The sequence below is a fragment of the Scyliorhinus torazame genome, chromosome 7 (assembly GCF_047496885.1).
Source record: "Scyliorhinus torazame isolate Kashiwa2021f chromosome 7, sScyTor2.1, whole genome shotgun sequence".
Taxonomy (NCBI): domain Eukaryota; kingdom Metazoa; phylum Chordata; class Chondrichthyes; order Carcharhiniformes; family Scyliorhinidae; genus Scyliorhinus; species Scyliorhinus torazame.
Genome location: NC_092713.1, coordinates 254569764 through 254591820, shown reverse-complemented (window position 1 = coordinate 254591820; position 22057 = coordinate 254569764). Strand labels below are relative to the sequence as shown.

At 40.9% G+C, this 22057-nt stretch overlaps 1 protein-coding gene across 3 annotated transcripts; it reads right to left on the bottom strand.

Moving 5' to 3' along the window:
• Window positions 1–1521: 1521 nt before the first annotated feature.
• Window positions 1522–17728, bottom strand: LOC140426963 (dual specificity protein kinase CLK4-like). 3 transcript variants are annotated; one of them, XM_072512286.1, is made up of 14 exons: window positions 17623–17660; window positions 15120–15186; window positions 12538–12698; window positions 12206–12458; window positions 10954–11044; window positions 10342–10408; window positions 8588–8698; window positions 6532–6698; window positions 4866–4960; window positions 4640–4769; window positions 4478–4560; window positions 3897–3976; window positions 2902–2992; window positions 1522–1995 (listed from the first exon to the last, which is right to left on the bottom strand). In XM_072512286.1, the coding sequence occupies exons 1-14, from the start codon at window positions 17643–17645 to the stop codon at window positions 1867–1869; spliced, it is 1548 nt and encodes a 515-aa protein (XP_072368387.1). In that variant the 5' UTR covers window positions 17646–17660; the 3' UTR covers window positions 1522–1866. The 3 variants fall into 3 exon arrangements, with proteins under 3 accessions (XP_072368387.1, XP_072368388.1, XP_072368389.1); XM_072512287.1 differs by lacking the exon at window positions 15120–15186 and having other exon boundaries at window positions 17623–17728; XM_072512288.1 differs by lacking the exons at window positions 10954–11044; window positions 12206–12458; window positions 15120–15186; window positions 17623–17660 and having other exon boundaries at window positions 12538–12623.
• Between the last annotated feature and the right edge of the window lie 4329 nt (window positions 17729–22057).

Genomic DNA, 22057 nt, shown 5'->3' with positions numbered 1-22057 from the left:
AGGCAGCAGTGCTAACCACTGTGCCGCCCTTACTTAAATGTATCTTTAAAATTTTACTAAAGGCAGTGAGGAGACAGGAGACCGAATGAATAGTGAATTAGGTTCATGTGATTTTGGTGAACATGGGAGAGGTGCTTTAAAGTAAAGCTCATTGCAACTTGTAAAGTGTGTTAAGTATTAGTTGGATTTATCAATACTATTAAGATTTATGAAAGTACAGTAAAATTAACAGAAGTGAGGTTTAAGACATGGCTGAGCAGCTGTCGTGTGGAAAATGTCCTGAAGTATGTGGAGTCATGACAAGGGGTTGGTTTGCTCAGTTGGCGGATTCACCATGGGGAGGGACACCAGCAATGCAGATTCAATTCCTGTAGTAGGTGCTGTTATTCATGAAGGCTTTGCCTTCTCAACCTTGCCCAAGGTGTGGCAACTCAGGTTAAATCACCACCAGTCGGCTCTCAAAGGGAAGATCAGCTTATGGTCCTCTGGGAACGACTATCTGGCATCGGCCTAGGCACCAAGTTGTGTCTTCACATTGAAGGTCCCCTCAGTGTTGTGTGGCATTACCATGCTGCTAAATGAGAGAGTTTGAACAGATATAGCAACTCAAGACTGGGCATCCACGAGGCTCTGTGGGCCATCAGCAGCAACAGAATTGAACTCAACCATAATTTGTTGCACTCAACCATAATTTGTAACCTCATGGCCTAGTATATCCCCCACGCTACCATTAGTACGAAGTCAGGGGATCTACCCTGGTTCAATGAACAGTGCAGGAGGGCATTCCAGGAGCAACAACTGGTACTCCTAAAAATGTGGTGTTAACCAGATGAAGCTACAACTCAGGGCCACTTGAGTGCCATACAGCACAAGCAGCAACTAATAGATCTCTAGAACTTGTCATGCGCCTCTAATCAAACTGTTCTGAATATAGCTACAAAACCGGCACCCACCAGATATAAAATATTGTTCATCTGGACTTGAAACGTTAACTCACTTCCCTCTCCACAGATGCTGCGACTGTCCAGCATTTTGTTTTTGCTGGAGCTTATTTACTGGGTTACATACAGTAGGTGCTTGAACATACAAGATTCGCATTAGACGTTATCAACTGAGCCTAGCACCAGGACAGGTTTTGCAATGTACAAGATATTAGCAGGCCCATTGACTTACACTGTCTTAGGACAATCTAATGGTCAGGAGTGAAAATTCAGCAGCATGCATAAATATTCGCATGGCTTTCTGCTGGTTACAAAATACTTATTGGAAAGGTCTGAGGTTTTGTTCATTATTTACAATTATACATCAAAAAAATCTCCCAGCTTCCATTTAAAATTCAGTTTCCACCACCTAACGGAATGTTGAAGATATAATATATATATTAAATAAACCCATCTGATAGACTAAGACTATTATCTGGCTGATCACTGGAACTAACTGGTGAGCATTTCTGCCCTATTAATACCCAACTTATATTTCTGTGAACATAAACAAGTTCTCATTTCATACAATATATCGGAATACAATAAAATCACAACTTTATTGCACAATGTCAATGTTTACTTTACAAGTTGAGGTAGTATAATACAAAAATCTGTTTTAGAAAAATTTATCCAACTTTCCAATTGTAGTACTGTAAAGCAATAGTGGTTCAAAAGAATTAGCACATGCCCACATGACAACACCAAACAATGGTATCTTAGTAAATATTTACCACACAATATGGACATAATTTTACGTACATTTCAATTTCAAAATTTATGATTTGAATTCAGACTGACACAGTCTAGTTACTCTCCAATGGAGAACTTGCAATTAATTTACATATTGTACAAAATAGTTCATTTTGTAAGCCATGGTCTCGCCTCAATGTGAAAAAAATGGATGTTGTAATGCTTGATCCAGCCGTATTCTTTTTGAAGGTTCATATGTCATCATTTTTTCAATTAGGTCAAAGAGTTCCCGATGTTCAGAGATCTGAGAAGTCATATACTCCTGAAAATGTACATAAATTACACAAATGTAAAATTTCAATATACACTTTACCACCCCAGTTTCCCCTCCAAGTGATGGGAGTTCATTTAAGTTCTACGATGACGGACTTATTTCAGCAATAATGTACTTGCTCTTCTAAGTTTGTCTCTTCTTAGTTTCTTTCTTCCAGGGCACTTAGCTGCAGACCTCATTACTCTTGGTCCCAATATGGACAAAAGAGTGAATTCCAGTCTGGCACCAATAGACTCGCAATGAACATTGCCAACAAGAGAAAACTTAATCTTTATCACAGCCTCATACTTACCCCATTCAACAGCATTGCCAAGCTGAAATCACATCCTGTGAGCTTACCATTGACTAGAAATTTAACTGGATTAGCCATATAAACACTGGGAATTCTGCAAGTCTGACTCCCCGAAGTCAGGAGTGTTGGAATACACTCCACTTGTCTAGACGAATGCAACTCCAACAACAATCTAGAAGCTCAACATCATCCAGGTCAAAGCAGCCCATTTGATTGGCGCCTCCACCACTACCTTAAATATTCATTACTTTCACCATCAATGCACAGTGGCAACAGTGTACATATACAAGATACACTTCTTTCCTTGACAAAACCGTCAAAATCCATAACATTTACCACCAGGAAGGACAGTCATATGTGAACACCATACTCATCAGTGACCCACCATCCTGCCTTGGAACTATATCACTCTTCTTCCACAGCCACTGGGTCAAAATCATGGAATTTCCTTTCTAACAGCACTGTGGGTGTACCTACACCATGCTGATTGCAGCAGTTCAAGGTATCTCACCACTACTATTTCAAGTGCAATTAGGGATGGGTAATACATGTTGGCCTAGTCCATGAATTAATTTAACAGGAAATGTAATTAAAATTCCTACCTTCAAAGGTTTGCAGCGTTTCCTGACGTATCTACCTGCAGAACTGTTTTCATCCCAATCTAATCGCTCATGGCGAAAATATTTGCATTTTCTGAAAACAAGATATCAGTATGTCATTCATAATTTTGCAGAGATGTTTTAAGACTTCAACCAAATCTGATCACATGCTGAATAAGCTAGAGACACATCTAAATTCAGCACCAAAATGTAATTATGCACATTTATTTAAAAAATTTAATAAATTTAAGAGTACCCAATTAATTTTTTCCTATTAAGGTGCAATTTAGCGTGACCAATCCACCTACCCTGCACATTCATAGACACATAGAAGATAGGAGCAGGAGGAGGCCTTTTGGCTCTTCGAGACTGCTCCACCATTTATCACGATCATGGCTGATCATCCATCTTTGGGTTGTGGGGGCAAACCCACACAACACGGGGAGAATGTGCAAACTCCACACGGACAGTGACCCAGAGCCGGGATCGAACCTGGGACCTTGACGCAGTGATAACCACTGTGCAACCATGCTGCCCCCCCTGCACATTTAGTTAACAGTAATGATGCACAGCGAGATCTTGATTGTTGGAAAACTGACATACCCAGACATAATGTTTAAATTGCTAGTAAATTGCTTTGCACAATGAAGCAAAGCCAAAAACTTTAATCAGGGAACAAAAACAAAAGTCAGATTTAGTACAAGTGGTGCAGCACAGTTGCGCAGTGGTTAGCAGTGCTGCCTCACGGCGCTGAGGTCCCAGGTTCGATCCAGGCTCTGGGTGGAGTTTTCACATTCTTCCTGTGTCTGCGTGGGTTTCACCCCCACAACCCAATGATGTGGCTAGGTGGATTGACCACGCTAAATTGCCCCTTAATTGGAAAAAATTAATTGGGCACTCTAAATTTATTTATTTATTTTTTTTTAAAGAAAAAAATAGATTTAGTACAAGTGATTGGAAGAGACAACAAATGACCAAGTAGATAAACATATACATACCGCGTTCTATTAATCATACTGGTTGGAATGGGTCCAAGTACTCTTTCCATCATAGCAAGATGTTCCCGGCTATCATGTGTCTGAACAAAAAATACGAAAAGTAAGATAGTATCCCATAGTGTTTGAAGTTGTACTTCTTTACACCATTGAGGAACAATGGAATAAATGTGAAGTATTCTTAATCAAGGATAATGTACACAAAGTATAACAGAGGCTCTAGATGTAATTTAGAGACCAACATACTTAAAACAAATACCCAGGATAGTCTCTCTACTGGGCCAGTGATATTCCATCACAACTAGATTGGAGATGGGCCAGAGAAATTGGAGTCTAAATTTAAATGTGCTTCAGATACTGTCCATTAAAACTTATTTTGCCAAATATAGCTCAGATTAAATAAGGCTATTCATTCTTGCAGAGACCGTGAAATGATTTTAAATTTCAGAACATAAAGTGATCACAAGGCAAAACTTTACCTACACAGCAAACCAATTTTAAACAGGTAGATCAAAACACCAGATAACCAAACAACTTATGCTCAACAGCCTGAGAAAGACATATAGAAAAATGTTAGTTCTTACCTGAAAAAGTGTTAGACCAAGGTAATATTCAATTAGTATACATCCTATACTCCATACGTCACATGGATGTGACCATCCCAACTCTGAAAAATTTGAGAGCAATATTACAAGACGGTCATAACATTTAGCGAAAGAAAACCTCCCAAATTCCTCTGTACTCACCTAATATGACTTCAGGAGCCCTGTAATGTCTTGTAGATACTACAGTACTGTGGTGCTCATCATCAAATGTTGCACTGCCAAGATCCACAACTTTGATGTCTGCATTTAACACAGTTCTATCATCGTGTTTCTAGGAAACAGAAATTAATTCTTACAATGACAACAGCTTATTCAGTTGTGAACAGATTTTTTAAAAATAAGTTTGACTAGAGAGGAGCCACCTTACCGTTTTACTGTTATACACTATGCTGAAGTCAGAATTAACAAACAGAATGTTTTCAGGTTTGAGGTCTGTGTGAGTAAGCTTGTTCTGATGCAAAACTAATGAGGAAGAAAATTACAAAATTATTTGAATATGTTTATGAATCACTGTGGTTTAAGTGGAAAATTATAATTTGCACAAAGCAACAGCCTTAAAAGAATGGACTCCAAATGAAACTATAAAAACTATAGAGCTATTGAAACATCATCTTCAATTACTCAGAAATCAGGTTAATAATAACCTTTGTTAGTGTCACCTGTAGGCTTACATTAACACTGCAATTAAGTTACTGACATAGAAAAAAGGATTGGCGGAATTGCTTTTGCAGAGAGCGGAAACGGACACAAAGGGCTGAATGGCCTCCTGTGTTGTAACCAATGATGATAGACGGTGCAGATTATTAAAAATGTACATTTGTGATCCAGCTATTTTTAAATATATTAATTAAATTACACCAGATTAGCACTCCACAATTTGTACCTCAAAAGAAAAATTAAGTGATGCTCAATTGTGTTGCTGCATAGGTTTTAGTCCTGAATTTCCAGAGTGGCAATTGGAGTTGGATTACCAATCTGTCCTACTCTCTTACTCAAATTCGTTTTTTGATTCTATCTTGCCTGACCTTGTCGAGACTGGCGCAGTGGCCTTCAGTCAAGCCTGCAGAGTCAGATGTAAGGAGACCATGCCTCACTTTTGCAGCACTAGTTGCTGCAAACCAACTAAATTAAAGGTCTAGCCATTTTAACAGACCAGAGAGGCAGTTAAATGTCAACAGAGAGAGAGTAGAATTTGGGGAGGGTGAGGGAAGGGGTCTCTGCAATAGTCATCCAGAAGCTAGAACAGGTTTTAATAACTATTGATTTAACAGTCAGAACCTATTTCAGAATGGAATTTAAATTGTGTTAGTGGATGTTTCCCAATACATGGCAATTGCTCACCGGAAGTCTGCAGTTCCAAGGTAATTGCCATGCAATCTTTATCTGGGAACTTCTGCGAGGGTTGGGTTCTCCAGTGCATCATTGAGGTAGCCCCTGGTTACACTCTCCTGGAGCTTGGAAGTTTCAGCCCCATAGGTTTGTGAGTATGCAAATAAGGGAAACTTGAACCATTACTTCACTTCACAAATCTGATGCAATTTGTGCCCTGAGTCACAGAATTGTTAAAAGTGCAGGAGACCATTCAGTCAACCCCTGCACTGGCTATCTAAATGAGCAATTTCCTTAGGCACCACATTAATTCGGAGCATAAATTGTCCACTTGTTTCAACTAATCTGATTAAATAAGCAATACAATACCATGCCCCATTTTAATTACTAATCGAGAGTTCAAAACTTTCCTTGCCGATTTGCGAATTTGGCCTTCCTAATTATACTTGGTACCTACATACATCAATTAGGTGTTAACATTTGGCAACAAAAAAAATTATCATACTGTTCAAAACATTCTTAATTGCATCACAAAAATTGGCATGTGCACACCATCATTCAGTGAAAAGTTGATCGACGCATGGGACAGAAATAAATACATGCACTAATTCAAATCTTCAAACCAAATATTTCACATGAAGAGCAACACAAATTATGTACTTTAAAGTTAATTATTTTTAACATTTTGTATATATTTTACTCACAGTGCAGGGCATGACAAATCTGATATGCCATGTGTCTGATATGGTGCATTGGAAATGGCATGAAATTATTTTCCTTTAAGAAATCATAGGTACTGAGCCCAAGGAGTTCAAACCCAATACAAATATGTCCATGATGATCAAACCAATCCAGTATTTGTACACATCCACTGCAAAATAGAATAAGTGAAATTACTGGAAATTTAATAAATCAGACAGTTATGCAATAGCAATTTGGGATAGGATTCACAAAATAATGCTCTAACAAAAAGTAGAACAAAGTTACTTCAATTTCAAGTGGCACTCTCTAGAATTACCATCCTACAAACTGGATTTGGCATGAATTACAGAGAAGATTAAAAACACAATGACCAGGCACCAATAGAGCAGTACAAGAAAATCAAATTACATTTTTACAAGTAAAATGCATGGAAATAACAAAATATCCTTCCTTCCCTCGAAATGCAGAACGGCAAACAAAATAGAGAAAATAGCAGGGACATCTAAATCTCTAATATTTAGGTGTGTTGCTTAACCATGAAGACGAGGAAGATTGGATGCTAGATTCTGATCTATAGAGAAAGTCAATCTTAGCTAGAGGAATGCAGGTGTATCACAGCTTGGTTTGATGAATGCGTTGACTGGTGCTCCCAATCACTTTCCAATGTGCAAATGATCACAGGCAGAATCGGGTTTGCATTCCAGCATTTGGGGCAGCACGGTAGCATGGTGGTTAGCACAATTGCTTCACAGCTCCAGGGTCCCAGGTTCGATTCCGGCTTGGGTCACTGTCTGTGCGGAGTCTGCACTGTTCTCCCCGTGTGTGCGTGGGTTTCCTCCGGGTTCTCCGGTTTCCTCCCACAGTCCAAAGATGTGCGGGTTAGGTGGATTGGCCATGCTAAATTGCCCATAGTGTCCAAAATTGCCCGTAGGGTGGGGTTACTGGGTTATGGGGATTAGGTGGGGTTACTGGGTTATGGGGATAGGGTGGAGGTTTGGACCTTCGGTAGGGTGCTCTTTCCAAGAGCCGGTGCAGACTCGATGGGCCGAATGGCCTCCTTCTGCACTGTAAATTCTATGTCTATGTCTATATCTGCATAATTTCACACCACTCGTTTTTTTAGTTCACATGAAAAATGAATACATAAACAAGGTAAAAAGTCTATTGATTGCAGTCATGGAATGGAACCCTTTTTTGAATCACTAATTAAATCAAAGGAGGGAGAAAACTGGAAGCACTAAAGGCTGCCTCAAAACACGATAGCCAAATCCAAACCATTTTATACTCACCAATGGTGGACAGTTCCACAGAATTTCTAACATAATTCACCAATGTATTAGGACAGCTGAATGCTAGCACTAAATTATGAGGTACAATAGAAAAATAACTAGGACTGCTGAATGCTAGCATTAAGTTATGAGGTACAATAGAAAAGTAACTATTTGATAAACATGTTTAAACCTGTAAGCATCAACCAAAACTGCAGGACACAGCTCAACCACATAAAATGTTACTCTCAAGTTGCAACATTCAGAGAAATGCAGTTATGCACGCTAAACTTTCCTGACACTGGTTAACTTATCAAGGAATGTCAGAAGAGTCAGGATATTATTATAATGCAGTCTACAAGAGCCAACTGGCCACTCCATTCACTACAGCACAATAGCTACTGCACTCGACAGATCCTTTGACAGCACTTTTCAAACCTGCAACCTCTACCACCGAGTAGGGCAAAGGCAGCAGATGCTTGGGAACACCAACACCTCCAGGTGCTTCTCCAAAGCCACACTCTATCCTGACTTGGAACTCTTATCAACATTCTTCCATGGTGATTGGATCAGAACCCTGGGACTCCCTACCCAGCAGCAACGTGAGCATGCAGACACCTGATGGACTGCAGTGGTTCAAGAACATGGTTCACCAACATTGACTTGTGGACAATTAGGGTGTACAAATGCTAGCCTTGGCAGCAATATCCCATGAAAGAACAAAAAGTAGAGAATTTACATGCAGAAACCCAGAGAATAATATTAACCTTAATTTTTTTTTTAAACTTACAATTCATTAGCACCCCTGTTGACCAGTTCTTCAAGTACACGTACTTCTGAGCGAGCTGCTTCACGGTACCGAGCAATATTCTTTATGATCTTCATTGCAATATAGTCACTCCTGAAAAAAGTGTCATGTATCTTAAATGTTAACACGTTCCGAAATATCGCTGTTCAGTTAACAATTCTATTTGACATGTTACAGCTCAGTCTGCTCCCATACATGTCATCAATCAACACCATCACTTGTCTGACCCACGGGATACATATGGTCCCCAAAAAAATCGTCAAATTTTAGGTATAGATTGCTTTCATACATTTCCCAGAATCATATTGCCAACAAATTAGACTATGAACATATCTCTGAATTTTTTTTCAATCCAAACAGATCCCATGTCTCAATCTTTTGAAGCTACATTTTTGAAAACAGCTTGCCAACAATCCCCCTGCTTTTCAGAGGCCCTTTCCATGATAACAGTACTGCACACGATAGGCTGGACACAATATTAAATTGGCGGGGTGGTGAGGGGGGGGCACAGTAGGAGAAATTGTTTGTTGCTGTGATCATTTGAAATAACCGTATAGTGATAAAAAGTTTAAAACAAAATGTTTATCTTTAGAAGACAAGAGGGAGAAGATGAGAATTAGATCAAGAAAAAAATACTTGTACTCATGCAGCTCCTCTTCATGACCCCATTATCATTCCATGGCCCTCACACAAAATAAAATTTTAAATGGCAGTGTTATAATATAGGCAAAATAGTTGCCAATTTGCACACAGCAATGCCCCACAAACAGCAATGATCAAAATATATTTTTAAAATATAAATTTAGAGTATCCAGTTCTTTCCCCCCCCCAATTAATAGGCAATTTAGCATGGTTAATCCACCTACCCTGCACATCTTTTTGAGTGTGGGGCCGAGACCTACGCAGACACGGGGAGAACATGCAAACTCCACAAAGGCAGTGACTCGGGGCTGGGATCGAACCCAGGTCCTCAGCGCTGTGGGGCAGCAGTGCTAATCACTGTGTCACCCTCAAAATATTTTTTAACATGTTAGCCAAAACATAAGGGCAAACCAAACTGCTCTTTGAATATTGCCATGGGATCTTATGTCACTTGAGATACTGGACAGAGCCTCAATTTAACTTCTCACAACCTGGTCACACCCCCATATTTAATTAATCACCATGGTGAGTTTGCATTTAATGCACCTGCCTGCAAGTCTTTGAGGGGAGCTTTTAAAAATGAAGTATTTTTTGGCAAGGGCACTAATATGCATATTTTAAATTTTTTTAATTGCTGAAGCTGACTGTGCACCAATGAAACTAGTAAATGGCTCTGCGTAGCTTTTTAAAGTAATTTTCAGTTAATTAAAACCTGGTTACTCAATTGGTGGACTAGATATTTACTCAAGAAAATATACCCATGTTTTGCTGTACACCATTTTACCACTCCTAAATATATCAAGGAATGCCTGTTTAATGTTAGAGCTCTAAAATTCTGCCTAATTGTCAGTTTATTAAGTAGGTCATAGTACAGGTGGTGCGTGTGTTTGGTTTCTTATTGTATGTGGTCAAAAAAAGGCTCCTTTTGTTCGACTATAAATTCTCCAGCTTATGTTGATACTCTTCATCTTTTATTTCAATAGTGGTTTCTGTTGTCCATTGCTAAAGCAATGTAGAATCTTAACTTCCCATATGGGCGATCAACCTGTATTTAATAGATAGCAACAAACCAAAGCACTGGTAAAAGTACTTACTTTTTTAGATCGAAGCATTCTACAACCTTTCCAAAAGCTCCTTCTCCTAGGCTACAAATTATTTCATCTGAATGGAAAGAAAAGCTTTTTAAGAATTTGCAGACAATGACTTATTTCCGTAAAAATATACAAGTCTCAGCAAAAGATTAGAAAATCCTAAATGATTAACACTTTAAAATTAAGCAGTTTTATACTAAAATGTAGTCCAAGTTTAAATATTTTACTTTGATAAAGGGCATTCCTAATACTAAGATCCTACACAATAAGCTTTCAAAATAAGTAACCCATGATTCAATTAAGTGGAAAACATCACCACCCCACCATTCTCCAAAAGCTAGAGGAACCTTATTTTGAAAGTTTCCTGAACTATTCATTTTCTGCATAAGATTAATAGACTAACTTCAGAGTATTGCAAAGAATGTCATACTTTCTAAAATTACACATTTGGCTTCAAATATGAAAAACAGATTTTAGAATATTCAGGAGATACCCCTCATCCCTCTCTTCTCCTCCCCCCCCCCCCATCTACATTATGTCCTCCTCCCTCCCCTACATTCCCAAACTATGCCTTTAAAGTGTTCTGTAATAAGTTGTTACAAAAATATTCTATACATCTTGCTTTCAGTTTGTCTCCAGTGTGATATACCAGGTGACCCTCCTCATCATCCTCAACATTCTTGGTTCTCCTCTGGCGGTGACTCTTCTGTATACGATAAGCAGTCAGCAACATCATCCAGCCATTGAAAAAGGATAGTATTTCGGAACAGAACACACCATTCCCCAGCAGAGGATTCAGGTATTCATATACACGCCAATCCACGAAATGCCACGGTAGGTTGACGGGTGCAAATTCAAATTCAATCCCCAGAAATTCACATGGCACACAGTGTATGTTACAGAAGAAAAACATGGCAAGGAACAGATTTTAAGATAAGATGCTTCTTTAAAATTTCAAAGCAACAAATGCATCAATACAAAATTCACCAAATCAAATTTAATAAGACATCAAGATTCAAAGCATGTTAGGAATTACAAATAAAATATGGGGAAAAGCACATTCTGAGGGGCCAAAGGAAATGCATATCTTACAATGCAATATATGGTTCCAACTAGGGCATTTATGATGGGAATAGGAAATGAAAAAAAAACTTTGAATTGCAGGGCAAATTATGTCCTCTCTAAAATGGTCTAAAAAGCTAGGAAATTAATATATGGTTAAGATGAATATTTAGATTTTCAAAAATAAGGAGTCAAAGGCCACTAAGTTTCAACAGTCTGGAAGGGCTAGCAAGAGGAACTGTAACTAAATTATGTGGAAATAACATTGTTTTTAGTAATACATTGGCAGAATAGGCTTGATTCTTAATCATGAATGATTGCATTCAACATCAGACTGCCAGATCATATCAACACAGCAGTTATGATGCATGGATCATCAACAATGGTTGAACTGCCAGTGATTAGACAAACCCTTCTCAGAATGATTGGCACGACAGGTAAACTTTAAGATAAAATTTGCTATTTTAACTGTCCAAGCACACTTTGTAATTTTATTCCAAGGGACTCCTATTAGCAAAACTATTGACAATTCATCACATAACTGGTAAGTCTTCAAAACTGCATTTTTCTAACATTAAACAATCTTATCACGGCCATTGATAATAATGCACAAATCTATACATTATAACTGACACTGCTTCCAAAATTTAATTAAAAATTATTCCTCAATTATCTTTCTAAAGTTTGACTATCCAGGTTAACGCGTTTGAGATGCCTGCCCTACCCCCAAAATGATGCCTAACTTTAAAAAACATAAGTATTCAAATACCCCAAATCTGTCAATTACAAATAAATTTGTTCTTACCGAGTGCGAATGATTACTTGAACCAGTGTGATGTTTTTTAGGCCTATGCCTTTCCCGGCTACTTTTTTGACTCCTTCCACTATCAGGTTTGCCTGACTTGCTGTAATTTTGATGACTAAAGTAGTAGCGCTGGTGTCGACATTCTCTGTTATGACAGCCATTCCTATATTCCATTTTGTACCCATCTCTGTATTCATGCTTTCCGTCATGGCAATCCATGTGCTCATTAACAGATTTTGTTTCCAAGTAATGGCTATAAAAAAAACTTACTAAATTACCAATCTTAACTATTGTTGTATAGGCTTCACAGGTTATAAGTTTGCTTTACTCACCTATCTGAATGCTTCGAGTGATGGTGGCGCCTACGCCGTTTGTTTTCTCTTTCACTGCTATGGGATCGTTTTTTGCGTTTGTGACCGCTGTAGTAGTCACGGTGGTCCCAACTGTCTCCACTGTTCCAATCACAGCTTTGCGTACACTTCAAATGAGGCATCTATCAAATATATACTGCTAGCGTCAATTTGTCTCTTCAATCTTGACAAAGTTTTAAATGTAGCATTTAAGCTTTACAGTAATTATAAACAAATAATGTGAAAATAATTACATCAATAATCTAATAGCGGAGTCACATTTTAGAATTTAAGGCTATTAAAAATTCAGGCTGTAAAATTATAGTTATTGTGGTCAGTTTATGCTGGCCATTTGCACTTTCCATTGATGGCCTTTTGACATCCAATCTTCAGGAAGCAAAGTACTATACACACCCCTGTCAGCATCAACGGGGCTGAGGTGGAGATGGTTAGCAGTTTCAAATTCATTGGGGTGCACATCTCCAAAAATCTGTCCTGGTCCACCCACGTCTACGCTACCACCAAGAAAGCACAATAGCGCCTATACTTCCTCAGGAAACTAAGGAAATTCAGCATGTCCACATTAACCCTAACCAACTTTTACAGATGCATCATAGAAAGCATCCTATCTGGCTGCATCACAGCCTGGTATGGCAACTGCTCGGCCCAGGACCACAAGAAACTTCAGAGAGTCATGAATACTGCCCAGTCCATCACACGAACCTGCCTCCCATTGACTCCATCTACACCTCCCGCTGCCTGGGGAAAGCGGGCAGCATAATCAAAGACCCCTCCCACCCGGCTTACTCACTCTTCCAACTTCTTCCATCGGGCAGGAGATACAAAAGTCTGAGAACATGCACGAACAGACTCAAAAACAGCTTCTTCCCCGCTGTTACCAGACTCCTAAATGACCCTCTTATGGACTGACCTCATTAACACGACACCCTGTATGCTTCATCCGATGCCGGTGCTTATGTAGTTACATTTTATACCTTGTGTTGCCCTATTATGTATTTTCTTTTATTCCCTTTTCTCCCCATGTACTTAATGATCTGTTGAGCTGCTCGCAGAAAAATACTTTTCACTGTACCTCGGTACACGTGACAATAAGCAAATCCAGGATGAGCCACATCTTCCTCTATTTAAATCCCCCACTGAAGCTCCTCATGCATGCTACTTATTTCATATGCTTCCCTCACTCTTAAGTTGAAACAAGACCATTCATATCCCTGTTGAGTTTCTGACCACACCATCTCTACTTCCATACCTATTCATCCTCAGTCCAGCTGAAAACCTTATCCAGGCATCGTCACTTTCAGGTCAGACTATTGAAATGGTTAGCCTCCCACCCTCCATGAACATCAGCTCATCTAAAACTCTATTGCCCATATACTATTGCGCATAATCCATCACACCTCTATGATATACTCAGGTTCCTACTCCACAACACTTCCAATTTAAAATTATCAATTTTTCAAATCCCTACAACCACACCTCTTATATTTCTCCAGTCCTATGCTCTGAAGTGCCTTCTTCTTTTCTGTCAACAGCCAACAATAAACAAATCCAATCATTAAACCGTTGATAATGTTTTTGATTACTGCTGACAATTGGCAAGGGACACCCCATCACCCTTAAACGGTTTTCCTCCTCTCATCTTGATCATCCCTTTTTCTTGTTTTTCCTCACAGCTTGCTTTTAAATTTATTTTTTGAAAGATTTGCATTTACAAAGTGACTTCAATGAATTGAAGTACTTTCTGAAGTGCAGTCACCATTGTAGCAGCCAATTTGTGCACAGCAAATTCCCACAAACAGAAATGCAATAATAAAAAAAGATAATCCGTTTTAGTGAAGGTGACGGGGAATACATTTTGGTCAGTACATCAGGGATAACTGCCAAGGGATCCTTTATAGTCATGATAGCAGGCAGGTTGTGGCTGAGCTTCAGTTTAAAGTCCCATCTAAAAGATGAAATAGCCAACATTGCAGTGGACCCCTCAGTAATACACTGCCATCTTTGAAGTTGGTCTTGAACCCACAACCATCTGACTCAGGAAGTATGCTGCAGGTATAGTATCTGAAAACGGGCAGCCTTGGGATCGAGGCCATGCCAGATTTAGAGTTGGCTGATTCAAGTCAAACTAGGTCACATAAGAGTCAATGGTCCTTTGGAGCAAGGAACACTTTTGCAGCCGTCTCCATTCCTTAGTGGCCAAATTTGTACATGGCTTATAACATGAGAACACTAATAAAATTTAAAACTAAAAACCATTCCAGTTAGCAGCTGAGGGGATGCAAAGCAGAATTTGTATTTTCAGATTTTTGAAACTGTGTCCACATGGGGAGAGAGTGGTGCAGTGGTATTGCCACTGAGCTAGTGATCCAAAGACCCAGGATAATGCTCTGTGGATCTGGGGTTGAATCCCACAACAGCAAGATGATATCCGATTTCAATGAAAATCTGGAATTAAAGTCTAATGATGATCATCGCACCATTGTAGATTGTGTAAAAACCTGGTTCACTAGTATCGTTTGGGGAAGGACAACTACCATTCTTACCTGGTCTGGCCTGTGTGACTCCAGACACACAGCAATGTGGTTGAAATGTCCCAGCAAGCCACTCAGTCTAAGAGCAATTAGGGATATGGAATAAACGTGTGCCCACCATGAACGAATAATTAAATTTCAAACCACAATCAAGCATTTCAATGGGAAGTGAATTTTTTTTTTTTAATTAAAGATTGCCAAAAACAAGTTAAAATATCAACACTATACGTCAGCTTTCTTGATGTTAATAGAACATAGAAAAATCTGGAAGCAGTACTGGAGATGCATTTAAATTAGAGAAGAAATTAAAGACAAGTCTGTGAACTGAGTGCACACAGTCAGGGAGCATTTATAACACTTACCAATTGACACCAAATAAAATCAGAGTATTGTTCCCAGTGTTCTGGCATTTCACATTTATGCCACAACTCAACAAAAATCTTATGGCTGTTTGTCGGATATTGATTTATGGAAGTGGTTGTAGGGTATGCATATGTAAAATACTTCACTGGCTAAGATGCACTTTTGTAAAGCATGATATAATAGAAGTAACTATTTCCAAAAAAAAAATTTTGCTAAATGTTTAAATTATCGGAATGAAGTGTTTGAAGCTGAACTTGTCAGTACAGTTTACTGAACGGTACTAATGCTTCCTAGAAAATCAGATGATGTACAAATTCAGACTGCATAATCCAAATTCAACTCAAAACATCAGTCCTGCGCAAAGATTCACGTCTGAACCCAGATTTTTGGCAGAGGTTGAAGCTTCAAGTAAAATTTAAATTACATTTGAAGATACAAATTCAGGTCAGTGGATAAATTTAATCATGTTATTGTGAAAGATGCTATTGTTTTGTTCCAGAAAACACATTGAGCAACATATGTTTGCAATCAGGTGCCAGCTGTGGCTTACTGGCTCTTCGTTCATAAGATTGTGAATTCAATTTCAGAGGCCATAATCTTGATTAGCACATTAGTGCAGTACGGAGGGAGTGCTGAACTAGCACTGTTGTCTTACACATGGGACCCTTGCCCTCTCAGGTGAACATGACAAAGTACCATGATCTCTTAAGAAATGTAGAGCTCTCCCAGGCTCCTGGCCAACATTTATCTCTCAACTGGCATCAATGAAATACATTATCTGGTCACATATCTCACCGCGATGCACAAATTAATTTCCCCTCCCACAGTAGAGTGATTAGATTTTTTAAAATATTGAATTGGCTGTGAAGCACTTTAGAATGTCCTGTCAGTAAAAGGCACAAATATATATATATATTTTAATTAACCTGGTTCCATACCACTGTTGTTAGGTAATGAAACTACAAAAATGCAGCTATTGCACATCACACAGGCTGCTACAGCAAAGTGTGAGACGGTTAACAATGGGGGTGGAAACACCACCTATAGGTGAAAACATTTCCCCCACTGACAGAGTTGAATATCTAAGAGTTTTGCAATGTATGTGATGGATTTATTCGGAGACCATCATTTTGAAACACAGGGTCAAGCTGCATAATTCTAACAGGAACTCGAATTTCATAAACTCTGGATCACCAGCATCATTAATTAACGCCCGAATGGGAAATTCAATGATGCTGGATTTCCGTGGACAAAACCATAACGAATAGAAAAAATAAAGAACACACGACTTCTGTACCGGTCTGCAGATGGTGTTCTCAACAAAATAGTGACGATACCTATCAGAATATATTTTTTAGAAGTAGTGCAAATAATCAAGGCCGTCCAAGCAGGCAGTTCGGTGCACAATCTGAAAGGGCTCAAAAACAAAACCATTTGATTGTTCTTGATATTACTGTAGTTCGGACCCTTCCTTAATCTCCACGGGGAGTGAAATCGTACCTACTCTCCGTCCTCACCTCCCAATAATTGTTGCCCTGTCCAGCAGGATCTTCAGTTTAATTTGGCTTTCAGTCCCTCTGGTAGCCTGGACGGTGAAGCCACTCAATAAATAATATTTTTTTTTAAAAGACTCGCCCAAATCAAGATAGAAACGGACTTTTTACAAGCGTGGAACAAACGTTCGAGGGAAATGGACATTTTCAAACACAAAATATTATCCGGGTAGATTAATCAAAGAAAACCAACCCATTGAGGCGGAAAATACTTTCTGGCTCGATCCCTGACAGGGCGAGCACCGGTCGCCATTTTGTTGGAGGGTTTTGTCTAAAAAGACGTCTGACGGGTTATTTATTTTTCAGCAATAAAACGGAATCGGTGGTGAGTCAAGGGGAGATAGATATTGACGTCCACCTCCCTCTTGATACCGAGCCTTCTCCGCGATGCCAACAACCCGCCGGGTTGTTCAGATGACACGGCCCAGAAATGGCATCGAATGAACGCTGCGAAGGAAAGGCAGCCACCCCCCCTCATCTTCTTTAAAAATGTCTCCGTACTTTACATACAACGCATTCTGCCAAAATTGGAACACACTGGCTCCCTGCACCTTCAAAGCCACTTGTACCCCAAACAAAGCTGTTTCCAGCCTTCTTACCTCAACGCGGCTTCAAATCGCATAAAGACACAAAATGAAAACTGTTCTCCGCACAAAATGGCGGACAAGGCTTCAACAACAATGAGCGCTGACGTCAGCCTTGGCGCATTTCCGGTCACGGGTTGGGGAGGGAGGGGGCGGGGCTCAGGTCTGAGCAGCTCTGTTGACAGAGGCAGAGCAACAACGTAACAACCCTTATCCACCCTGAACAACCCCCACCTCACCACTTCTATCTGGTCTTCTTAAATTATGATAAGTTTGTTTGGTCTCCATTCCGAGTGAACGAAAAGTTCCCGATTTCAAGCCCTGATGTTGCCTTTTACCAATTTGAAACTGTGATCCTGACGTCCTGTTCTTACTGTTACCAAGAAGTAAATTCCAGGAATTTATGAGCCATACCACTTGCCATCATATACCTATAAGGGGCAGTACGGTGGTGCAGTTTAGCACAGGGCTAAATCGCTGGCTTTGAAAGCAGACCAAGGCAGGCCAGCAGCACGGTTCAATTCCCGTAACAGCCTCCCCGAACAGGCGCTGGAATGTGGCGACTAGGGGCTTTTCACAGTAACTTCATTGAAGCCTACTTGTGACAATAAGCGATTTCATTTCAGTGGTTAGCACTGCTGCCTCACGGCGCCGAGGTCCCAGCTTCAATCCTGTCTCTGGGTCACTGTCCGTGTGGAGTTTGCACATTCTCCCCATGTTTGCGGGGGTTTCGCCCCCACAACCCAAAGATGTGCAGGGTAGGTGGATTGAACACGCTAAATTGCCCCTTGGAAAAAATGAATTGGGTACTCTAAATTTATTTTTTAAAATATCGATAAGGTATTGCCTCTCAATGCCCTCCCATCCTCCCTTAATCTCTTACTCCATGTAAACCAACCCATGTGCACTTTGTGTCTCCCCTTGACATTGCCCTCTCCAGCTGGTTTCACCAGTTATGTCAATCACTTTCTACGCCCGTGAATTGCTTTCCCTACGCCCCTCCCAACTCTACTACCTTCTATGGCCTCCAGTGGGAAATAATCTCTCCTAATTGACTTACAACTGCACTTACAAATTCCCAACTGTCTAATTTTCATCACCGTTTCTGTAGCGACGCGTTTTCTCAACCACTTCTGGGGCTGGTTTCGCACACTGGGTTAAATCGCTGGCTTTTAAAGCAGACCAAGGCAGATATCACAATTTAAAAAAAAAACATTTTTATTCTCCTCCTTTTTCACATTTGCTCCCAAAATTACACCCAACAATAATCAGTAACGAATATCAATGTCAATATCAATAACAACAATCTCATCCTCCCACCAAACCCCCAAACATTAGCCCGCATGTTAACATAAACAAACAACAAAAAGGAATCAGGAATCACCCATAGTCACCATTAACTCATGCAGTCCCTCTCCCCCAACTCTCCCAACCCCCCCCCCCCCCCCCCCCCGCCTAATTCTCAAAAGTGCATAATGAATAATGCCCATGAATTATAGAACCCCTCCATCCTTCCCCTCAGTTCAAATTTGACCTTCTCAAGACTCAAGAATACCAGCAGGTCCCCCCGCCACACCAGGGCACAGGGTAGAGAGGTTGATCTCCATCCCAAAAGGATCCGCCTTCGGGCGATCAATAAGGCGAAGGCTACAACATCTGCCTCCACACTCGTTTCCAACCCCAGCTGGTCCGACACCCCAAATATGGCCTCCCGAGGGCACGGGTCCAGTTTCACGTGCACCACTTTAAAGATGACCCTAAAAACCTCCTTCCAGTAATCCTCCAGTTTTGAACCGGCTCATCCTCGCCCTTGTGAGGTGTGCTCTACATACCACCTTCAGCTGTATCAGCCCGAACCTCGCGTACGAGGTGGAGGCGTTCATCCTCCGGAGCACCTCACATCAGAACCCCTCCTCCATACCCTCTCCCCACTCTTCCTCCCACTTTGCCTTGATCCCTATCTGGCTGCATCACAGCCTGGTATGGCAACTGCTCGGCCCAGGAACACAAGAAACTTCAGAGAGTCGTGAACACCACCCAATCCATCACATAAACCTGCCTCCCATCCATTGACTCCATCTACACCTCTCGCTGCCTGGAGAAAGCGGGCAGCATAATCAAAGACCCCTCCCACCCGGCTTACTCACTCTTCCAACTTCTTCCATCGGGCAGGAGATACAGAAGTCTGAGAACACGCACGATCAGACTCAAAAACAGCTTCTTCCCCGCTGTTACCAGACTCCCAAATGACTCTCTTATGGACTGACCTCATTAACACTACACCCTGTATGCTTCATCCGATGTCAGTGCTTATGTAGTTACATTTTATACCTTGTGTTGCCCTATTATGTATTTTCTTTTATTCCCTTTTCTTCCCATGTACTTAATGATCTGTTGAGCTGCTCGCAGAAAAATACTTTTCACTGTACCTCGGTACACGTGACAATAAACAAATCCATCCATCCATCCCTTCCAGCAGTGCTGTCTCCACTTCCAAAATAGCCCTATAAATCGCCGACACTACCAGTCCCCCTGTCGTCAGCACCTCCTCCAGCAATGTGAAAGCCGGCTCTACGGGGTAGCTCTGTATCTCCTTTCTGGCAAAGTCTCAAACCTGCATGTATCTAAATATTTACCCGTGTTCCAGGCCATACTTCGCTCCCAGCTCCTTCAATCTTGCAAACCGACCCCCAAGAAATAAATCTTTTAGTGTCCTAATTCCTTTTTGGAGTGGCTTGGTGTATGGGCAGAAACATAGACCTTAAAGAAAAGTTGACATCAAAAGACTAGAGAGATGTGAAATGTGGTTCTGGAGAAGGATGGAGTGGATCAGCTGGAGAATGAAGACATTTTCAACATGGTGGAGGAGGACAGATCGTTATTGAATATCATCAAGAAAAGACAACAAGATTGGATTGGCTAAAAGCAAATTACTGCGGATGCTGGAATCTGAAACCAAAGAGAAAATGCTGGAAAATCTCAGCAGGTCTGGCAGCATCGTAGGGAGAGAAAAGAACTAACGTTTCGAGCCCAGATGACCCTTTGTCAAAGCTAAAAGACAGAGAAAGTGGGAAATATTTATACTGTGGGGTGAGAGAATGAAAGGTGAGTCAAGACCAAGGCAGGCCAGCAGCACGGTTCAATTCCCGTACCAGCCTCCCCGAACAGGCACCGGAATGTGGTGACTAGGGGCTTTTCACAGTAACTTCATTTGAAGCCTACTTGTGACAATAAGCGATTTTCATAGCCACAGAATCCAAGGGAACAGGGTGCTAATACCCACAGAAACCAAGGGAAAGAGTGCTAATGGCAGTCCCCAGAGAGAGCAAAAGGTGTGCAAGGCCAAACAGCAGAGAAACTAATATCAGAGGGTAAACTGTGACAGATGTAGATGTGGCGGGAGGGAAAGGGGGAAGCAAAGGGGATAAAAGTTAAGGAAAGGGGGATAAGATGGGGGGGGGGGGGTTAAATATATATGAAGAAAGACAAGAAAGAAAGAAATGGTAAAAAACAGTTAAAATGAAATGGGATGAAAACAAATGGGTCGAGGGTGGGTAGAGCTAATCATCTGAAGTTGTTGAATTCGACATTGAGACCGGAAGGCTGTAGCGTGCCTAACTGAAAGATGAGATGTTATTCCTCCAGTTTGCAGCATTGCAGCAGACCAAGGACAGACATGTGGGCATGGGAGCAGGGTCTTTTGTTGAAATGGCAAGCAACAGGAAGGTCAGGGTTCTGAATGCACACAGACCGAAGATGCTCAGCAAAGCGATCACCCAGTCTGCGTTTGGTCTCTCCGATATAGAGGAGACCACAATGGGAGCTGCAAATGCAGTAGACCAAATTGAAAGAGGTGCAAGTGAAACACTGCTTAACCTGGAATGAGTGTTTTGGGCCTGTGATGTTAAACATGGAAGAGGTAAAGGGGCAGGTGTTACACCTTCTGCGATTGCATGGGGAGGGGCCATGGGTGATGGGAGAGATGTTGGGTATGGTGGAGGAGTGGACTAGATTATCTCAGAGGGAACGGTCTCTGCGGAATGCTGACAGAGGGAGTGAAGGGAAGATGTGTTTGGTGGTGGCATCACGCTGGAGTTGGCGAAAATGGCGGAGGATTATGCTTTGCATACGGAGGCTGGTGGGGTGAAATGTGAGAACGAGGGGGATTCTATCCTTGTTCTGGGAGGGAGGGGAAGGGGCGAGGGTAGTGGCACGAGAGATGGACCGCACACCCTTTGCTTCCCCTTCCCCCCACATCTACATCAACAACTGTAGGTGGGAAATCACGTTGAGGAAGAAGGAACACATTTTCGAAGCCCCATTTTGGAACTGGCATCATCAGAACAAATGCGACGGAGGCGGAGGAGTTGAGAGAAAGGGATGGAGTCCTTACAGGGTATAGGGTGCAAAGAGCTGTAGTCCAGATAGCTGTAAGAGTCAGTGGGCTTGT